A 16,036-nucleotide genomic window follows, 5' to 3' on the forward strand; every position below is an offset into this window, starting at 1 on the left:
AAATTTTATTTGTGGGCGCCTTTCAAAAGTCTCAAGGACACCTTACAGAATTTAACAAGAGTAAAAAACATATAATCGGAATAAAATAAATAATAGAGACATCACCAATACACAAATTAAAGACAGAATTCGATCCAAAGACAAAAAAAATCAAAAACACAATGTGAAGAGAGAGCAGCGGCAGCTAAACCGCGCCAGCGTACACTCTCCCTTCCGACAGCCATCTTGGACACAAACTAAAATAATCACTTACACACAAAAATCATCCCCCCACAATGGATACCACAATGTCCAGTCCCCATCCCCAGTTCTCCCAAAGTCAGGCCTATTGAGGCCTCCGCTATTGCCTCTATGAAAGTGGGATCCTCTCAGCGGCTAGAACTAATGTGAACGGAGACCGCGGCTTCCGAAGGCCGGTTTGACTGTATTCATGTGGACTCGATCTGCCTGGTAATTCCATGCTGTCTCTCTAAAGTGCTCTCATTGTGGAGTTTGCATGTCTAACCACATGGGTTTCAATTTTTTCATTTACACATAATAAATTGACTTCTGTAAATCCCAATTTTAATGTGTCTGATCCTGTATTCCATTTTAAAAACAAGCAAGGTTTCAGCTGAAAGTGTTTTCTGTCTTCCTGTATCACATTTTTAAAAAAAGGTAGCTGAAAGTGTTTTCCCCTCGTGATTATTGTGCTCTGCTGGTAGTTTACAGAACATAGAGGAACCACTGTTCATTTATTCCATCATTTAGGCATCTCTGTGGTTGTAAATGAAATGGTGTCAGTGCCCTGACCTGAAATCTCTCTGTTCTGCAGGGAAGCAAAGCCTCACAGCAACGCTAAGAACTTGGCAGAGCACATCCCTAGTTTTGGGAGCATCACATCGGTGAAGTGCAGCTTCAATGGTAATAACGTCAGCATTCTTATCAAAAACGTAAGTCTGGTTGGAAATATGCTTGTTGTAAACAGACCTGTCTATTTAGTTGGGCAAGACCCTTCTCTACTGTGGCACTGCCACAAACTTTGAGGTGCAGGGTTTATTTCCATCATTTATTTGTGTAAGGAGTGTGATTACACAATCGTGCACCCATTGGGTATTTTTAAAGTGCAGATTGACAGATTCTTGATTAGGGTATGGGTATCAAAGTTATGGGGAGATGGCAGGAGAATGGGGTTGAGAGGGAAAGATAGATCAGCCATGCTTGAATGGCAGAGTAGACTCAATGAGCCAATTGGCCTAAGTCTGCTCCTAAATCACATGAACTGACCAGGAATCATTGCTTGTGGCAGAGGTAGTAGATCTGGCTGAGGTACTGCAAGTCCATCCTCTCCCTGGGAATACAAGTTCACTGAATTAATCTAGAAGAGATGACCGTTTACACAGACCGTTGAACATACTGCCAGGGGTAGTGGTGGAGGCAAATACAAAGAGGCTTTTGGAAAGGCACATGGATATGCAGGGAGTGGAGGGCTATGAGTCACATGCAGGCAGAGGAGATTAGTTTAGCTCGGCATGGACACTGCGGACTAGTTGGGCCCATTCCTGTGTGTACTGTTCTGTGTTCTAACAACCACATTTCTAAGTAAAAACTAATCAATCTCCACTGCGTTGTTGCAGTAACAAGAGAATCAGAGACATTATAAATAAAACAAGGTGCTGTAGTCTCTCCTGGTTGTTTACTGCGCTCTGAAGAAGAGAATTACCATCTTTCTTTTACTAATACTGGCTCATTATTGAGATGTAGAATGCTTGCTACCTTTGCTGAATTCACTCGCATTTCAGAGAGTTTCTGAATATCTGAAATGTTTTGATGAATTTCTGAGAGATAAGGTTTCATATAAATGCAAGTTTATTCTCTTTTGTGCTGTGATTCTCTCTGCTTTTCTTTGTCCAGTGTTACTCTTTTTTTTTCCAGGTACATTCTTTATAATATGTCCTTTGTTAGAGTGTTTTTTTTTAAAGTAAAGGTTTCACTGATTCATAGTGATTGAGGAAAATGTTGCAAGCTCATGGAAAAACAGATGTAATTTTAAAGTGAGGACACTACCATACAGAAGAATGTAATGAATATTATTGGTCTGTGATGTGGGAGTAATGAGTGACTGGCTCCAGTGGAAAGAATTAGAACTCATTGCATCCACATGGTGGCAGAAGGTGTATTGGTTTCTGCCATAGATCCGACCCGGTCTGGTGTGTGAAGCTTTCTAGCAGCAGGAATTAACCCATTCCTCAAGGGAACTGCAGCAAAGATATGACTTGGGCTACTTTCTAGGGCATTGGAGTTAGCTCTATGACCACTGTCTGTGTGAAGGTTGTGCATTCTCCCAATGACCAGAAGACCAAGCACTCGCCTTCCAACCAGGCCCTGGTTATCGGTTGTACACAAAAATGCTGGAGAAACTCTATGGAGCGAAGGAAATAGGCAACGTTTCGGGCCAGAACCCTTCTTCAGAGTCTGAAGAAGGGTTTTGGCCCGAAACGTTTCCTATTTCCTTCGCTCCATAAATGCTGCTGCACCCGCTGAGTTTCTCCAGCATTTTTGTGAACCTTCGATTTTCCAACATCTGCAGTTCCTTCTTAAACAACTGGTTATCGGTTAATTGATAACTTTAAGTTAGCCACCTTAATAAATTAATGTAGGTGATTGGCAGAATTAGAAGGAAGTTGATACTGTTTGTGGGAGAATAGTTGCAGGGAATATGGTTTAGGTCTATTATTGACACATGTCCCAACGTACATTGAGAAGTGGGGAATAGGATTAATAGGAATGTTCTGAGGGCTGGTGTGGACTCGATGGACCCAATGGTCCCTCTTGCAATTGTAAGGAAGTATAATCTGAAAAGGGTGCATTCTGTTATCAATAACATGATGTGGGGCTAAATTACAATAATTGCTGGAAGGAACCATCTAAGATGTTTCTTTGATGAAGCTGGAGTGGGTGCAGAAAAAAATCCCAAGGATATTGCTGGGACTGGTGGGTTTGGTGACCAGATAAGCTGGGAATGTTTGCCCTGGAACCAAGGAGGCTGAGGGGGTGACCATTCAGAAGTTTATAAAATCATGAGGGACATATACGTTGGATGGTTAAAGCTTTTTGAATAAGTGCAACGTTCCCACTGATTTCTGAAATTCCTGGCACTGCTCAAAATGGAGGAGCATTTTGGATGAGACTGAGAACCTGTGGTCCATGCATCGGAGACGCATACAAACCTAGCTTAAACAGTGGATGGAGCACACCATCACAAATTACCCGTTTCACCATCCCATCCATGCATCTCCCACCTGTGGGAGATAGAAACAAAATGCTGGAGTAACTCAGCGGGCCAGACAGCATCTCTGGAGAAAAGGAATAGGTGGCCTTTCAGGTTGAGACCCTTCTTCAGTCAGTGGAGAGGGAAACTAGAGATATAAAAAGGTACAAAGAACAAATTAATGAAAGGTATGCAAAAGGACAAGGGTTACGAAGCGATTGGAGGATTAGCACCTCAGTTTGCTTGGGCAGCCTACAACCTAGTGGTATAAATATTCATTTATCTAACTTCAAGTAACCCTTGCATTTCCTCTCTCTCGATTCCTCCCCACACTAGTCGTCCTACTAGTTTTTGTCCTGCTTAGTTTCACTGTTTGTATTCACCATCTTATATCACCATATCCACAGCCAACAATGGACCATTGTAGGCTCCACCTTTCCTTGATCATCGTTGCTGGCTTTGATTTATCCTTCTGCATACCTTTCATTCATTTGTTCTTTGTACCCTTTCATATCTCTAGTTTCCCTCTCCCCTGACTCTCAGTCTGTAGAAGGGGCTCGATCCGAAAGGTCACCTATTCCTTATCTCCAGAGAAGCTGCCTGACCCGCTGAGTTATTCCAGCATTTTGTGTCTATCTTTGGCGCAAACCAGCTTCAGCAGTTCCTTCCTACGCTACTTGTGGGAGAGTCTAAGGTTCACATGTTGGCCTCGTGAGTCACTTATGAACCTGAGTAGACTGTGGCAGCAAGACTTCCTTGATCCAGAGGAACGAAGGATGTGTTCAGTTCTGAAAATACCGCTGATCGATCCGATTATTGTCATCCACATGAGTGGCAGTTATTGCTCCGTCCTGTTACCTTCCCAATGTATTTTATCTATCAATGTGAGCTACCATTAAAGCTCAAGTACCACCTACTCCCATCAGGCAGATGGTGACATAACCAATACGATATTTTAATTCAGATGCAAGACATTTTTGGCTAAATATTTTTCATTTGGAAATAGCCACCATGTTTACGATTGGATTTTGCCTTGATCTGCAGTAATTGGAATACTGTTGAATTGTATTGATATTCCCCACAGACAAGCGGCAGCCCAGATTCCAAGGTCTTTTTCTATGATGTGGAGACGGACACTATAAATTACTTTGACTTTGAAATTGGCAAAGCAAGCAGTGAAAACTGTTCCGTGTTTCACTTGGAAGAGAATGAAGTGGAAAAGTAAGTACGTTTGGGTTTGATGCTGAGTGAGAGAAAAATCACTTCCACTTCACTTGATGTTGAAAACTTAAAAGTACACACACACACACACATGATATGTTAGTGGCATTCCTTATATTGAATCATGTCTCTGAGCTATGTGCAGACAGAGGTGAGAATTGGTGCCAAACAGGATACGTAAGAAAGAGGAACACGGGTTTTTGGGAGACTCCTTAAAGCTGATGAGATCGAGGGATTTATGTAAGTGAGGTCACTGTTTAAAGAAAGAGCTACTGCTTGGGGCACAGAGGGAGTGAGAAGTGAAGGCAGGTTACCTGTTTAATACCACAGGTGAATCCTGAGCATGAGACCGGTAGTGCACTACCAGTCCTTTCCACCCTGCCAGTCCTTGTATATTATTGCAGCAAGTACAAATTCATCTATGGCCAAAAGCACTTCATTCATGTTACAAGATTTTGTGTGGTATTTTTATGTTTAACTCTACAGAGGACGTTCTGAGATGCGAGAGCTGATGGGACGATACCCAGTCAGTCATTTCTGGGACCAGAATGAACCAAAACTGTTTGTGTGCGAGGCAGCTGTGGCTGCCTCAAAGACACGGCAGTCAAACGTTACTGCCGGCTCGGAGAGCATCTCCACAGAGTACAAGGTGGGTATTTTATCACAAACCTAACACCACAAGATTCTAGGGAAGATACTGTGCCTTGGTATTTCTAACTTAAGGCTCCATGAACAATCACAAGGCACATTTGTATGAATAACTTTATGTTTGTATCTAAATATCTTGCTTTTTTGCTCATTGTTGATTACCCAACAATGCCTCATCATTGTTTGCAGCTGATCTCTGTGTTGCATTTTATTAAATGGTTTCCCCTTGCACCCTTTGATTGTGGCAGGTGGATGTTATGGTGGCATCGTTCTTCAGTACACAGGAACATGGCCTCTTGCTGCAAGACAGCTTCCCCAAGATAGAATCCCATGAGGCCCTGCTGGGCTTGGAGGTCCCATATTATTATTTTTCGAAGAAGGTAAAGAGAATGTCTAATCCTAACACAATACACCTGATAATTTGTATGATGCTTCCCCCTCTCAAAAATGTTCAGATGTTTATTGGCATCTTTCTAATTGGGACTGAGGATGACTTCAACTCTGGTTTTGTGTGTTGAGGTTCTAATGAGACCAATGTGTCAAATGCTCGCTCTTGAACATACGAGGAAGGTGGCGGAAGATGGATCGGGTGGATAGCTTGTGTAGGGTCTGCTTCTTCTGCCGCATACCCGGGTCTCCTCTGCTCCTGATGCACGATCTCAAGGTTCCCGACACCATTCCAAATGCTGCTCCATCAATTGGAACAGTAATGGGCCAGAGATTCCCAAGAGTCATTGGGCATGTTGCATTTCTTCAAGGTGGCTTTGAACACATACTTGAATCTTTTCTGATATTCTCCTGATTTAAAAAAAAAAATGTCTCGTACTGTGAACCTACTGTTACATGAAGGAGTTACCACTTGTATTATGTGGTGTAGATGATCCCTACAACTTGGTGGTAATGTTTCAGTCCAAAGTTCTACATTGTGAGGTGTTTAAAGTTCATTTTCTTTCTCCCTTTCTAATCCGTGCCAGGTTACCTCTGGAATGTTTAATGGGATTGTGTAGTACCTGTGTTGCACCTTTTGTTGGGAGAGTGCGTGGGAATAATTCTTTACAGTGTGAGAGATGAAAATTGAAATCCAAGTGGCTCATTTTAGTGTTGATTTTGTTCCATGTTTTGTGATTCCAAGTTGTTTTATTGCAATGCAACTTTATATAAGTAACACAAACTATCCACCTGCCCCATCTGCCACCGCCTTCCTCAGATGTTTAAGACTTTTCAGTTCACTAGAATCTGAGAACTCACAATACCAGAGTCAAAGTCAGTCGTCCTCAGTCCTGTGAGTTTGCCTATGATGAAGCCAGACTGAAATACATCACGATCCTGTGATTCGAGCCAGTGTGTGTTGCAATACATACTCAATGTTGACGAGTCAACTGGCAATGATCACACATTGACATATGGCTTTTAAAAGAATGCTGCTGCTGTGTGACCTTGAGGAGATATGGAAGGGATGTTAAAAAATGAAGCAAATTACCTGATTGTGCTCTCTCACCTCTTGTACATTTTCTTCATTTAATCCCAGTCAGGAGAGACTGAGAATGACGCAGAATTGATGTCTGGAACTACTTCGGTTCCACAAGTAGTGGCCAGGCGACCCCTGCGAGACTTTGTTGGGCTGGAGGATTGTGACAAGACGACGCGCGATGCTATGCTGAACTTCAGCTTGTATTTAACCATAGGGGACATGGACGAGGCTTTCAAATCTATCAAACTCATCAAGAGGTAAGAGGTCTTTCGTTTTGTTCCTTTATGGGCCTGTCCCACTTAGACGAGTTTTAGGCGACTGCAGGAGACTATGCAGTCGCCACATGGTCACCACATGTTCACGGGTGGTTACCGGGGAGTCGCCTTCATGGTCGTGCGGAGTTCCCGCATTCTGGGAACTAGTCGCGGCCTCATTATGGTCGCCGTGAATTTTTCAGCATGTTGAAAAATTAGCGGCAACTGGAATGAAGCCGCCATGGAGAGCAGCGAGAATTCTCGTGCTGTAGGTGGGTCACCAGGGAGGTCCTAATGGGTTGCCAGGAGGTCAAAGCTTCTTGTAGGTTGTAGACTGGTGAATTTCATTGGCTCATTGGGGGGAAAAAAGGTAAGCAATAGTTTTCAGAACCAAGGATAACCGACCGGTAATGTTAAATGTCCACCGAGTTTCACAGCCATGTATCTCTGGCTTCTTAAAAGTTGTCCCCCCCCCCCCTTGATGTTTCTCTGTGGCACACGATCGGTGAAAATTGTTCAATCAAGAGGGCTCCGACGCGGTAACGAGAATTCACTTTAGTTGTTTCTAATCCTTTGTGGCAATGGACGGACTGAGTACCTATAACTCAGTCAGCTTAATGTCAGTAGTGGACAATTGTAAAGTTCTGAAGGATACTTTAAGCAGCTGTTTAATCAAATACTCTGTATGGTTCTATTAAAGAGTTGGGGTTTGTTTCTGCCTGACTTCATTTTTTGAGTAGATAACAAAATAAGTCATTGAGGATTTTTATTTGAGGTGATCTGTGTCGATTTTAGCCACATGTGTGATAAACGTCAACGTTGCTGATTTAAAAAAGGAAAGCAGTTCAGTAAATAAAAATGTAAAAAAAACTGCATGGGATCTGCATACTGGGTTAGGCCGCTATCCTACATCCTCGCTATCCTCATACTCGCTGCACCGCTAGGACACCAGGCATTAAAGTTACATATGTGAGAAGACGAGATGCAAATCTCCTTAGCTCATGGTCAGACTTGATATTTGCAGGGACTTGAGAGTTGATGGATGCAAGATGCTGCCGGCTGTCCGCGTGCTGTTGCAGAAGAGTGTCTACTATTATTCACTGTAATCATTCCACTCTTTTACTTGTGTGCGATTGTACTCTTGTGGGATGATTGGACTGGGTAGCACACACGTTTTCAGTCTCACTACACATGGCAATAATAATAAATTGAACTAAACTATGAAATATGAAATAAAAACAGAAGATGCTGGAATCCCTCAGGAGGCCAGCATCTGGAAAGAGAAAAGGTGTTTTCGCATTTCAGGTCTGAGATCCACTTGGACCTGAAAAGTTAACTGTTTCTCTTCACAGCGGTTGCTTGATCTGAGGAGTTTTCTCAGCATTTTCGAGTCAAATTATTATCCTATTCACAAATACAACAAGGTAGTTACAATTGAAGGTTTGCTTCTATGGAAAAGTCCAAATAAAAGTGGAATAGAAAGTAGTTTGAGTAGAAGAGAGCAGAAGGTAATGGTTGATAATAATTATAATGAAAGGGAGATTTAAACAGTATACCGATGCATAAACTCTCCCATTCACTAAAACCCACAGTTTTTTTCCACTGAGACCGAGGTTAAAAAGGTGGTGAATAGCTAAATTGGACCAAGTTTGATCGCGAAAAAGAATGCATTAGACTGAAGGAAGAACTAATGTCAGGACAACAACCCAGCTAGATGAAAGTGTTGGATGTTGATCTAAGAAAGTTAGGGGATGAACACATGCTGTGCTCATTAATGCTGAAGAGATGGTCAATAGTTTCAAATTCCTTGACTTCCATATTGCCAGCAGCCCAACCTAGCCTAGTCCCTTCATACTGCTGAAGAAAATGCATCGGCCTATTTACTTTCTTGGGTGCCTCAGATGATTCAGCATATCCATGAGGATTCTTTTAAACTTCTACAGATGTGTGACAGAAAATACTCTGATGGGCTGCATCTTAGTCTGGTATGGCAACTGCTCTTTTCTTAATTGCCTGAACCTGCACAATGTGGTGAACACAGCCCAGTCCATCACAGGCACATTGCTTCCTTCCATCCAGAAATCTCTACAGTGCATTGCATCAGGAAAATTGAATGTGTTGTCCAGGATGCCTGCCACCCTGGCCATTCCCTTTTCTCTCTTCGGCCTCTGGAAGAAGATACAGGCACTTGAATGTCCGGGTGTCCAGACTTAAGAGCAGCTTCTTCACTGCCATCTGACTCTTGAACCAATCACTTATTTCACACCTGTTTTCCAGAGGCTGCTGCATACCCTTATTCTTAACGTTACCTCATTCGATTATTCCGTCATTGCACGTGCTTTTCTTTGCACCACTTCAGATAGCTCTGCTCTTCAATCCTTGCACCATTCTGCTATTTTGCATTTGTATTTATTGTGGAACACCTACGTCAGGCTGTTGCTCATCAACTGCAGCTCGGCATTCGACACTAACCTACACCATCAGATCAGATGGTGCATGTTCAGTACACCTAGTCTTTTGGAAGCATGATGTTATCCTCATTTCAGATAGGCAATAATTGTCAAAATTAAATAACACTCTCCAAACCCCCTTGAGCATTCTTCATGAACCACTGCACTAACTGAAGGTCAATTTGGCTGGTTTCTGTAGGTCTTTGTGCTATATCAAAATTGTCACGTTATTCAGAATATTTAACACCTATAGTGAAACTGGAGAACATATTGGAATAAATACAAACTTAAAATAACTTTATTGTAAGTGTTTTATTTTTGGAAATGCAAGGGTTTTAAATTAGCTGCACAAGAGAGGTGTGTGCTGCAGCACAGAGACAGGTGTGTGTTGCTGTCTGAAATACTTCAGTAACCAACTAGCCTATACCAGAATTATTTGGGACCCATCTTAAAGAACAAAAAATAACTTGCCACGTATACTTGTGAAGTTATACTCGGTAATACTTACATTTTGTATCGCACAATAATACCATTTATCCAATGCATGCTATTGAACTAATAATAGATTTAAGTTGATTTCCAAGAGTCCATTTAGCCCTTGCTCAAACCATTCAGCAACATTGGGGCAATGTATTTAGGTCTTGGTTAGCAAAGCAGAACAATAAAAGCAACTTCTGTGCTGGAGGCACCAGGTGTTGTTGAATTATATTCCATCTGATGAAACAGAGTAAATTAGTGTGCAAAACTCTGTGCACGGAAGTATTTATTTCATTGCTCCAAGTGCAACTGACGCGATTGGACTTGTTACAAGGAAGAAGTGAGCTGGAAGACTATCTGGTTACAAGCTATATAATAGCACGTCAACAGGTCAGCGGCCCGCATCTGCACTCCAATAGTGGATGAAGGTCTGTCATGGGAGATTTGCATCACAGTGCTATCAGCAAGCACTGCTGTGCTGCAGGAGTACTGGAATTTTAACTATACATCCATTCCCTCCACAGATGCTGCCTGACCTGCTCCCTACTCCAGCACTTTGTGTGTTCTCAAATTTCTAGCATCTGACATTACTTGTATCTCCAGAACTAAAACCATCATTCTGTTTCCTGTAAAGATAGTGTGGGCTAAACAAGAAAAGTAATAATTGTAATTCATTATCACTTTTTATACCAATGAAATATCTCAGCAGGCTTCAGACTGATGGTTTTAGTTCTGGAGATACAAGGAATGTCAGATGCTGGAAATTGGAGAAAACACAAAGTGCTGGAGTAAGGAGCAGGTCAGGCAGCATCTGTGGAGGGAATGGATGTTTGGGTCGGGGTCCTTCTTCAGACTCCAGACAATTTCTATCTTCAGATAGTTTCTGTCACTGGAATAGAACTGGGCATTGTCCTGGTAGCAATGTGTGCTGGTGCCTATCCAAGATAAATCTTGAATAATGTGAACCATCTACTGGTTATTTGAAGTTTTTTTTACAATGAAAAAAGTCACAAAGTTGAATTTTAATGTGACAAAAATTAAGTGTTATCAACTTTGCCAATAAAATATTTAGATTACAACAGGATATTTGAAATCAATTTAGAATATTCTAGTTAATCCTTGCCAGTTTTTATGCACTTGAAAATGGACCATGTGTGGCTGAGCAGTGAACAGACATGCTTTGTTGCCTATACATGGAGCTTGCAGAACAGCTACATGGTCTAGCACTGTGTTAAACAGCCGGCTGAAGTTTGACATGCCAGTCTACTTGTGCTCATGCCAATCTAGAGGGTGCGGAGTGAGAAATACTGCCACCTATGGCCTGCCAGGTGCCTCCCATCCAGTGGTCCTGGGCTTGGACCTGGGCTCTGTGCATCCACACATGTTGTGCTATCACCTACATCTATGGGACAATGGAGGTGGCTGTGGCAGTCAGACACCTGGGAGATAAAGGGATTTAAAATCACCGCACGCAAGCTGCGTGACCTGTCTGTGTTATGTCGATAATGTATTGAGTATCATATTCAGACCAACACAATGGTGGGAATCTCGTGCTGCTCTGTATGAAGCAAAGATCCTTATCAGGCAGGGATATTACTGGTCTCTTGTTGCTGGGTGAGAGCCAAGGAAAAAGGCCTGGGCTAACAGTAATCATCAACGTCACTCTCCTCCTCCTTGAGAATATCCAGAAAACCTCGGGCTCAGTCACTGATCACATCTCCTGGCCCGATGCCACTGCAAAGCTCAGCCCAGTGACATGCTACTGTAGAGGTACGCCTGGACGTGGCACTCATCCTGAGACGTAGGAGATGCAGCAAGCATCCAGCAGGCACTTGTAGAGACAACTGGCGAGTGTGCTCCAATGTAGTGCAGATGTACTGATTACATGGCAGTGTGATGTTAAACGCCAACCCAAGTGTGGCAGAACTAACTGCAGTGGTGACTGAGCTTTCAACCTAGATTTGGCCCATTTATTGCAATACTGTAGAGATTTAAATACACTTTGAAAAAACTACTGTAAATTTTGTAAAACAGCCTTAACACGAGACGTCTTCACTTTAACCTCATCCAATGGTGTGTGCATGTTCCTGCCTTAAAGTACAATGATAATTACAGGTTGCCCATTCTGGTTGTTATGTTATAAAAATCCTACCTTTTGTGGTAAAGATAACTAAAGATAACACTCAGCAGGTCAGGCAGTGTCTGTAGCAAACGAGGCAGTGTCTGTAGCAAACGAGGCAGAGTTGATGCGGCAGAGCTGATGAACACTCTTTAATTTGACACATCAACCCTATTTCCCTTTCTACAGAATCTTCCTGGTCTACTGAGTGTCTGTTACATATTCTGTTCTTATTTTAAGATTTGTAGTTCTTTGAATTTCAGCTCTTCATATGTAAGCTTTCCTGATATAATGGTATCGGTCCTGTTGTATACTGAGGTTCCCAGTTTAAGAAACGTAGGAAAAGCCACTCTCTTCTCTTCGGTCTATTATTACATAAAATGTGTATCGAGTGTTATCTAATTAGATGCTTTAAATTAAAGTCTAGTTTATTGAGTACTATTCCTATAAATATTTGGCAATCAGGACACCTCTGAATTCACAATAAAGTACAGATACTCGTGAGCAGATGCTTGTACAGTGTGAATATATTTACTAAAGGGAGAGTAGTAAGATTCATTCAGCTTCAAAATATTCCTTGGCCCAGTGTCCCAGCCACGAACAGACAAGATCCTATATCTATTGTGGCCATCTTAGCAGTGCACCAGATACTGTCTGAAGATGAGAACCTTGTTGGGAATTGGATCACAGGAAATGCCTTTAGCCCTGTGAAAGATTTGTTTCCTTCAGTTGCTGAGTTTGTCCTCCCATCGGTTTATGCCGCTTTCCTGTTCTGTTGTGGTATATTGAATCCATGGTTTACATTGCTCTCTGGAAAATGTGCTGGCGATCGCAAGTCAGAACTGTTAGTTTCGGATGAAAGCATTTCTTTCTCCTTCTCCCTCTATGTGCCCACTCGCCCAACCTTGCAGACACAGGCTGTTAAGCAGAAATGTGGTTATTTCATGAGTAAGCTGAGACCTGGCAATTCTCCAACGTGTGCAAATTGTTGCGCACCGCCCTCTGTGTTTGTTCAGCACGGCGACTCCACGTAGTCGTTTTCGAAGCGTGGGCGGGAGCGGCGGATAACAATAACGCGGGGTGTCATGCAGTCCTCCCGCCGGTGTAGGATATTCCAGATTAGTATGGCTGCTGCAAGTGTGGATGAGAGACAGGCACCGATGTCCAGGTAGCAGGACCACGAGAGGTGAGTGTAGGGGCCAATGCGGTAGAACGTCACCAGTCCAATCACCAACACAAAACCTAATGGTTGCAAGGAAAAGTATCAATGAGAGGATGGATCAAAGGCAGACATACCAACAATCACTTTCAAAGGTCAAGGACCAGGTCAGTTTATCAAGCTTCCGCAGTAATAGTCTGCTGCCTGCTCTAAACCCTTTCCTCATCCTTTATCCCATGATACTTTATATATTATTCCCCCTTCAATGTTTGCTGTAACACACAGCTTGCCTGCGTAGTGGAGAGAGAGGGTATCACAAACCTTACCCTGCCCCAGTTCTGGTGATAATCCTGTCCTGCCATTGCAGACGGGGTTAATGTGAAATACCCACTCCACACTTTGCTGTCTGTTCTTGGCACTCCCAGCCTACAGAAACATCTGATGCTCTTTACTCATCTGCCCCTTCATGTGCTGGGTGCTGTGCTCTGGGAGGGCTGTTAGTGTTTCTCAGTCAAACAGTTATTCATCAGGAGATGGCAGGAAATCAGTGCTGGCGATTTCATTGTGGAGCCCAAAATAAAAAGATCCAGTTGAGAAGTAATTTCCCTTCACAGGCCCTTTGTGTGAACTGCAGCTACGAGAAACACGTGACACACATTCCCAGATCCTTGCTCCACTCGTTGGTCAGACTACAAGTATCTCCCCAACCTGTTACTAGGCCCCTGACCAGTCCTCTCATCGGCTAGAGTGCAGTCCTGACCTCTCAACTATCTCATTTGAGAACCTTGAATTATATTTAATCAGACTTAAGGGGCTGCTCACTTGGGCGACCTAATTGTCAAGTTTAGAAGGGTTTGAAAAAATGACATGTTGAAGACCTCCTTCGACTATGTTGAAGACCTCCTTCGACTAGCTACGACTAACTTCGGGAAAATTGGACACCGAATAGTGGAGAGTGAAGACGACCTCCTTCGATCTCCCTTCGACTATGATGAAGACTATCTATGACTATCTTCGACTACCCTCGATTACCTACGACTAACATGCCGACCTACTAAGATTAAACCTATGAGTAAAAAAAGTATTGATTTTTTTCCATGGCGACCTTTTTTTACTCGCAGGCAATATTTAACATTTGAAAAAACTGCCACGGCCTAGCTGAGGCTTCAAGTACGCGGAGACCACTCTCGAGCATGAAGGAGAGTTACGAAGGCCTCCTACGACCTCATGTCAACCATGCTGCGAGTGTGAGTCGAGGGCAAACCCCCAGAACTAGTGGATTAGATCGCCCAAGTGGGACAGGCCCTTTAATGAGACTTTTTCTTGCTCTAAATGTTGTACCCTTCATCTGTTCACTGTGGACGGCTTGATTGTAATATTGTGTAATCTTTTCATTGACTGGATTGATAGCACACAAACAAAATATGTTCACTGTACCTTGGTACAGGTGACAAACTAAACTAAACTAAACAAAAACTAAATCTGAAGACAGATGCGAAAGGACAATCCATTGCAGCGCTCTCAGTGACAAGGGACGGATAGATCATTTATGCCATGGTATCCACTGGTACTGGTGGCAGTCTATTGGCGAGGTCGTTCTGAGGAGCTGCATTAACATGTGAAATAATGACGTTCACCTATCATTGGTGATGTTGATGTTAATACCCTAAGGAAACCTCTTTTCACCTTGTTTCAGAGGACCAGTCAACAGAAAAAAGAAGGGAGAATATTCTAGGCTATTTAACTTTCTGCACACAAACAAATTCTCCTGAATTCCAATTGCAGTTATTTGATTGTGAAGAGTGTCCCGACCTGAAACATTGCCCTTTGCTCTGTCTAGTGTACTTGAGCTTGAACTGAATGTATCTGTGTATTGTAATATCTGATCTGTTTGAATCGTATTCAAAACAAAGCTTTTCACTGTACCTCGGGACATGTGACAATAATACGCCTAAACCTAACCTGCCCATCCCCTCCACAGATGCTGCTTGAACCACTGAATTATTACCAGTGCTTGGTGTTTTGCTTACATTTCCAGCATCTGCACTTCCTTGTCTCTGTATTTAATTTACATTTACAACCTGGGTTATTAAGGAGTTCTCCCACCATCAGACACACTTTGCATTCAAAATAGACACAAAGTCTGGATAAGTAAGCAGGTCAGGCAGCACCTCTGGAGGAAAAGGATGGGTGACCCTTCTCAAGTACAATACGTGGAGTAAAGGGAAAGATAGAGTGCAGAATATAGTTCTCGGCATTGTAACACATCCGTTCTATAAACTAATGTTCAAAATTGGGTAGAGGTGAATTTGATAGCTTATGGAAAGGATGTCAGAAGCCTAATAACAGAGGGGAAGAAGCTGTTCCTGAGCCCTGATGATTTACATGAAATATACTACCGTAACACCAAATTATGAAAAATAATCTGAAGGTCCCAACCCAAAATGTCACCTATCCTTTTTCGCCAAAGATGCTGCCTAACCCACTGAGTTACTCCAGTATTTTAATAGCCCTGTCCCACGGTACGAGGTCATTCCAAGAGCTCTCCCGAGTTTAAAAAAAAATTAAACTCGTGGTAAGCACGGAGAATGAACATAGCGGGTACGTCGGAGTTCAGGGACGTCTCTTTTCGCTAACGGCAGGTAAGCATGGGAAGACTCGTGAAGATTTTTCAACATGATGAAAAATGTCCACGAGAGCCCTCGAGTACCGACGAGTGGCTATTACCATAAATCTCCGAGTTCAAATTGGGGCAAACTCGGGAGAGCTCTTGGAATGAACTTGTACTGTGGGACGGGTTTTAGTCTATCATTCACTTATTTAACCTGACTGTAAATGACATGCAGTTTTTTTAGACCTCAAGCTAGAAAGAAAACCTTGACATTGATCAAAATTCATCTTGGCTCTCAATTGAAATGGGACGTGAGGATGACACTGACTGCTGGTTTATTTTAGGTTTTGTAATGAGTGAGTGATAATTTAATCTC

At 42.6% G+C, this 16,036-nt stretch overlaps 2 protein-coding genes across 5 annotated transcripts in view; one reads left to right on the top strand and one right to left on the bottom strand.

The window, feature by feature from the left end:
• ift140 (intraflagellar transport 140 homolog (Chlamydomonas)) overlaps nucleotides 1–16,036 on the top strand; it is a 76,939-nt gene that overhangs the window by 19,624 nt on the left and 41,279 nt on the right. For all 3 annotated transcript variants that reach the window (XM_055651464.1, XM_055651462.1, XM_055651463.1), the window contains exons 14-18: nucleotides 815–932; nucleotides 4,335–4,471; nucleotides 4,958–5,120; nucleotides 5,368–5,499; nucleotides 6,648–6,847. In XM_055651464.1, the coding sequence (XP_055507439.1) occupies nucleotides 815–932; nucleotides 4,335–4,471; nucleotides 4,958–5,120; nucleotides 5,368–5,499; nucleotides 6,648–6,847 (750 nt within the window). The remainder of the gene's footprint in view (nucleotides 1–814; nucleotides 933–4,334; nucleotides 4,472–4,957; nucleotides 5,121–5,367; nucleotides 5,500–6,647; nucleotides 6,848–16,036) is intronic.
• The window catches only part of tmem204 (transmembrane protein 204), a 30,308-nt gene continuing 23,848 nt past the window's right edge, over nucleotides 9,577–16,036 (bottom strand). For both annotated transcript variants that reach the window (XM_055651491.1, XM_055651492.1), the window contains exon 4: nucleotides 9,577–13,132. In XM_055651491.1, coding sequence (XP_055507466.1) covers nucleotides 12,903–13,132 — 230 coding nt within the window. In that variant the 3' untranslated portion in view covers nucleotides 9,577–12,902. The remainder of the gene's footprint in view (nucleotides 13,133–16,036) is intronic.

Source organism: Leucoraja erinacea, chromosome 20 (assembly GCF_028641065.1).
Source record: "Leucoraja erinacea ecotype New England chromosome 20, Leri_hhj_1, whole genome shotgun sequence".
NCBI lineage: Eukaryota > Metazoa > Chordata > Chondrichthyes > Rajiformes > Rajidae > Leucoraja > Leucoraja erinaceus.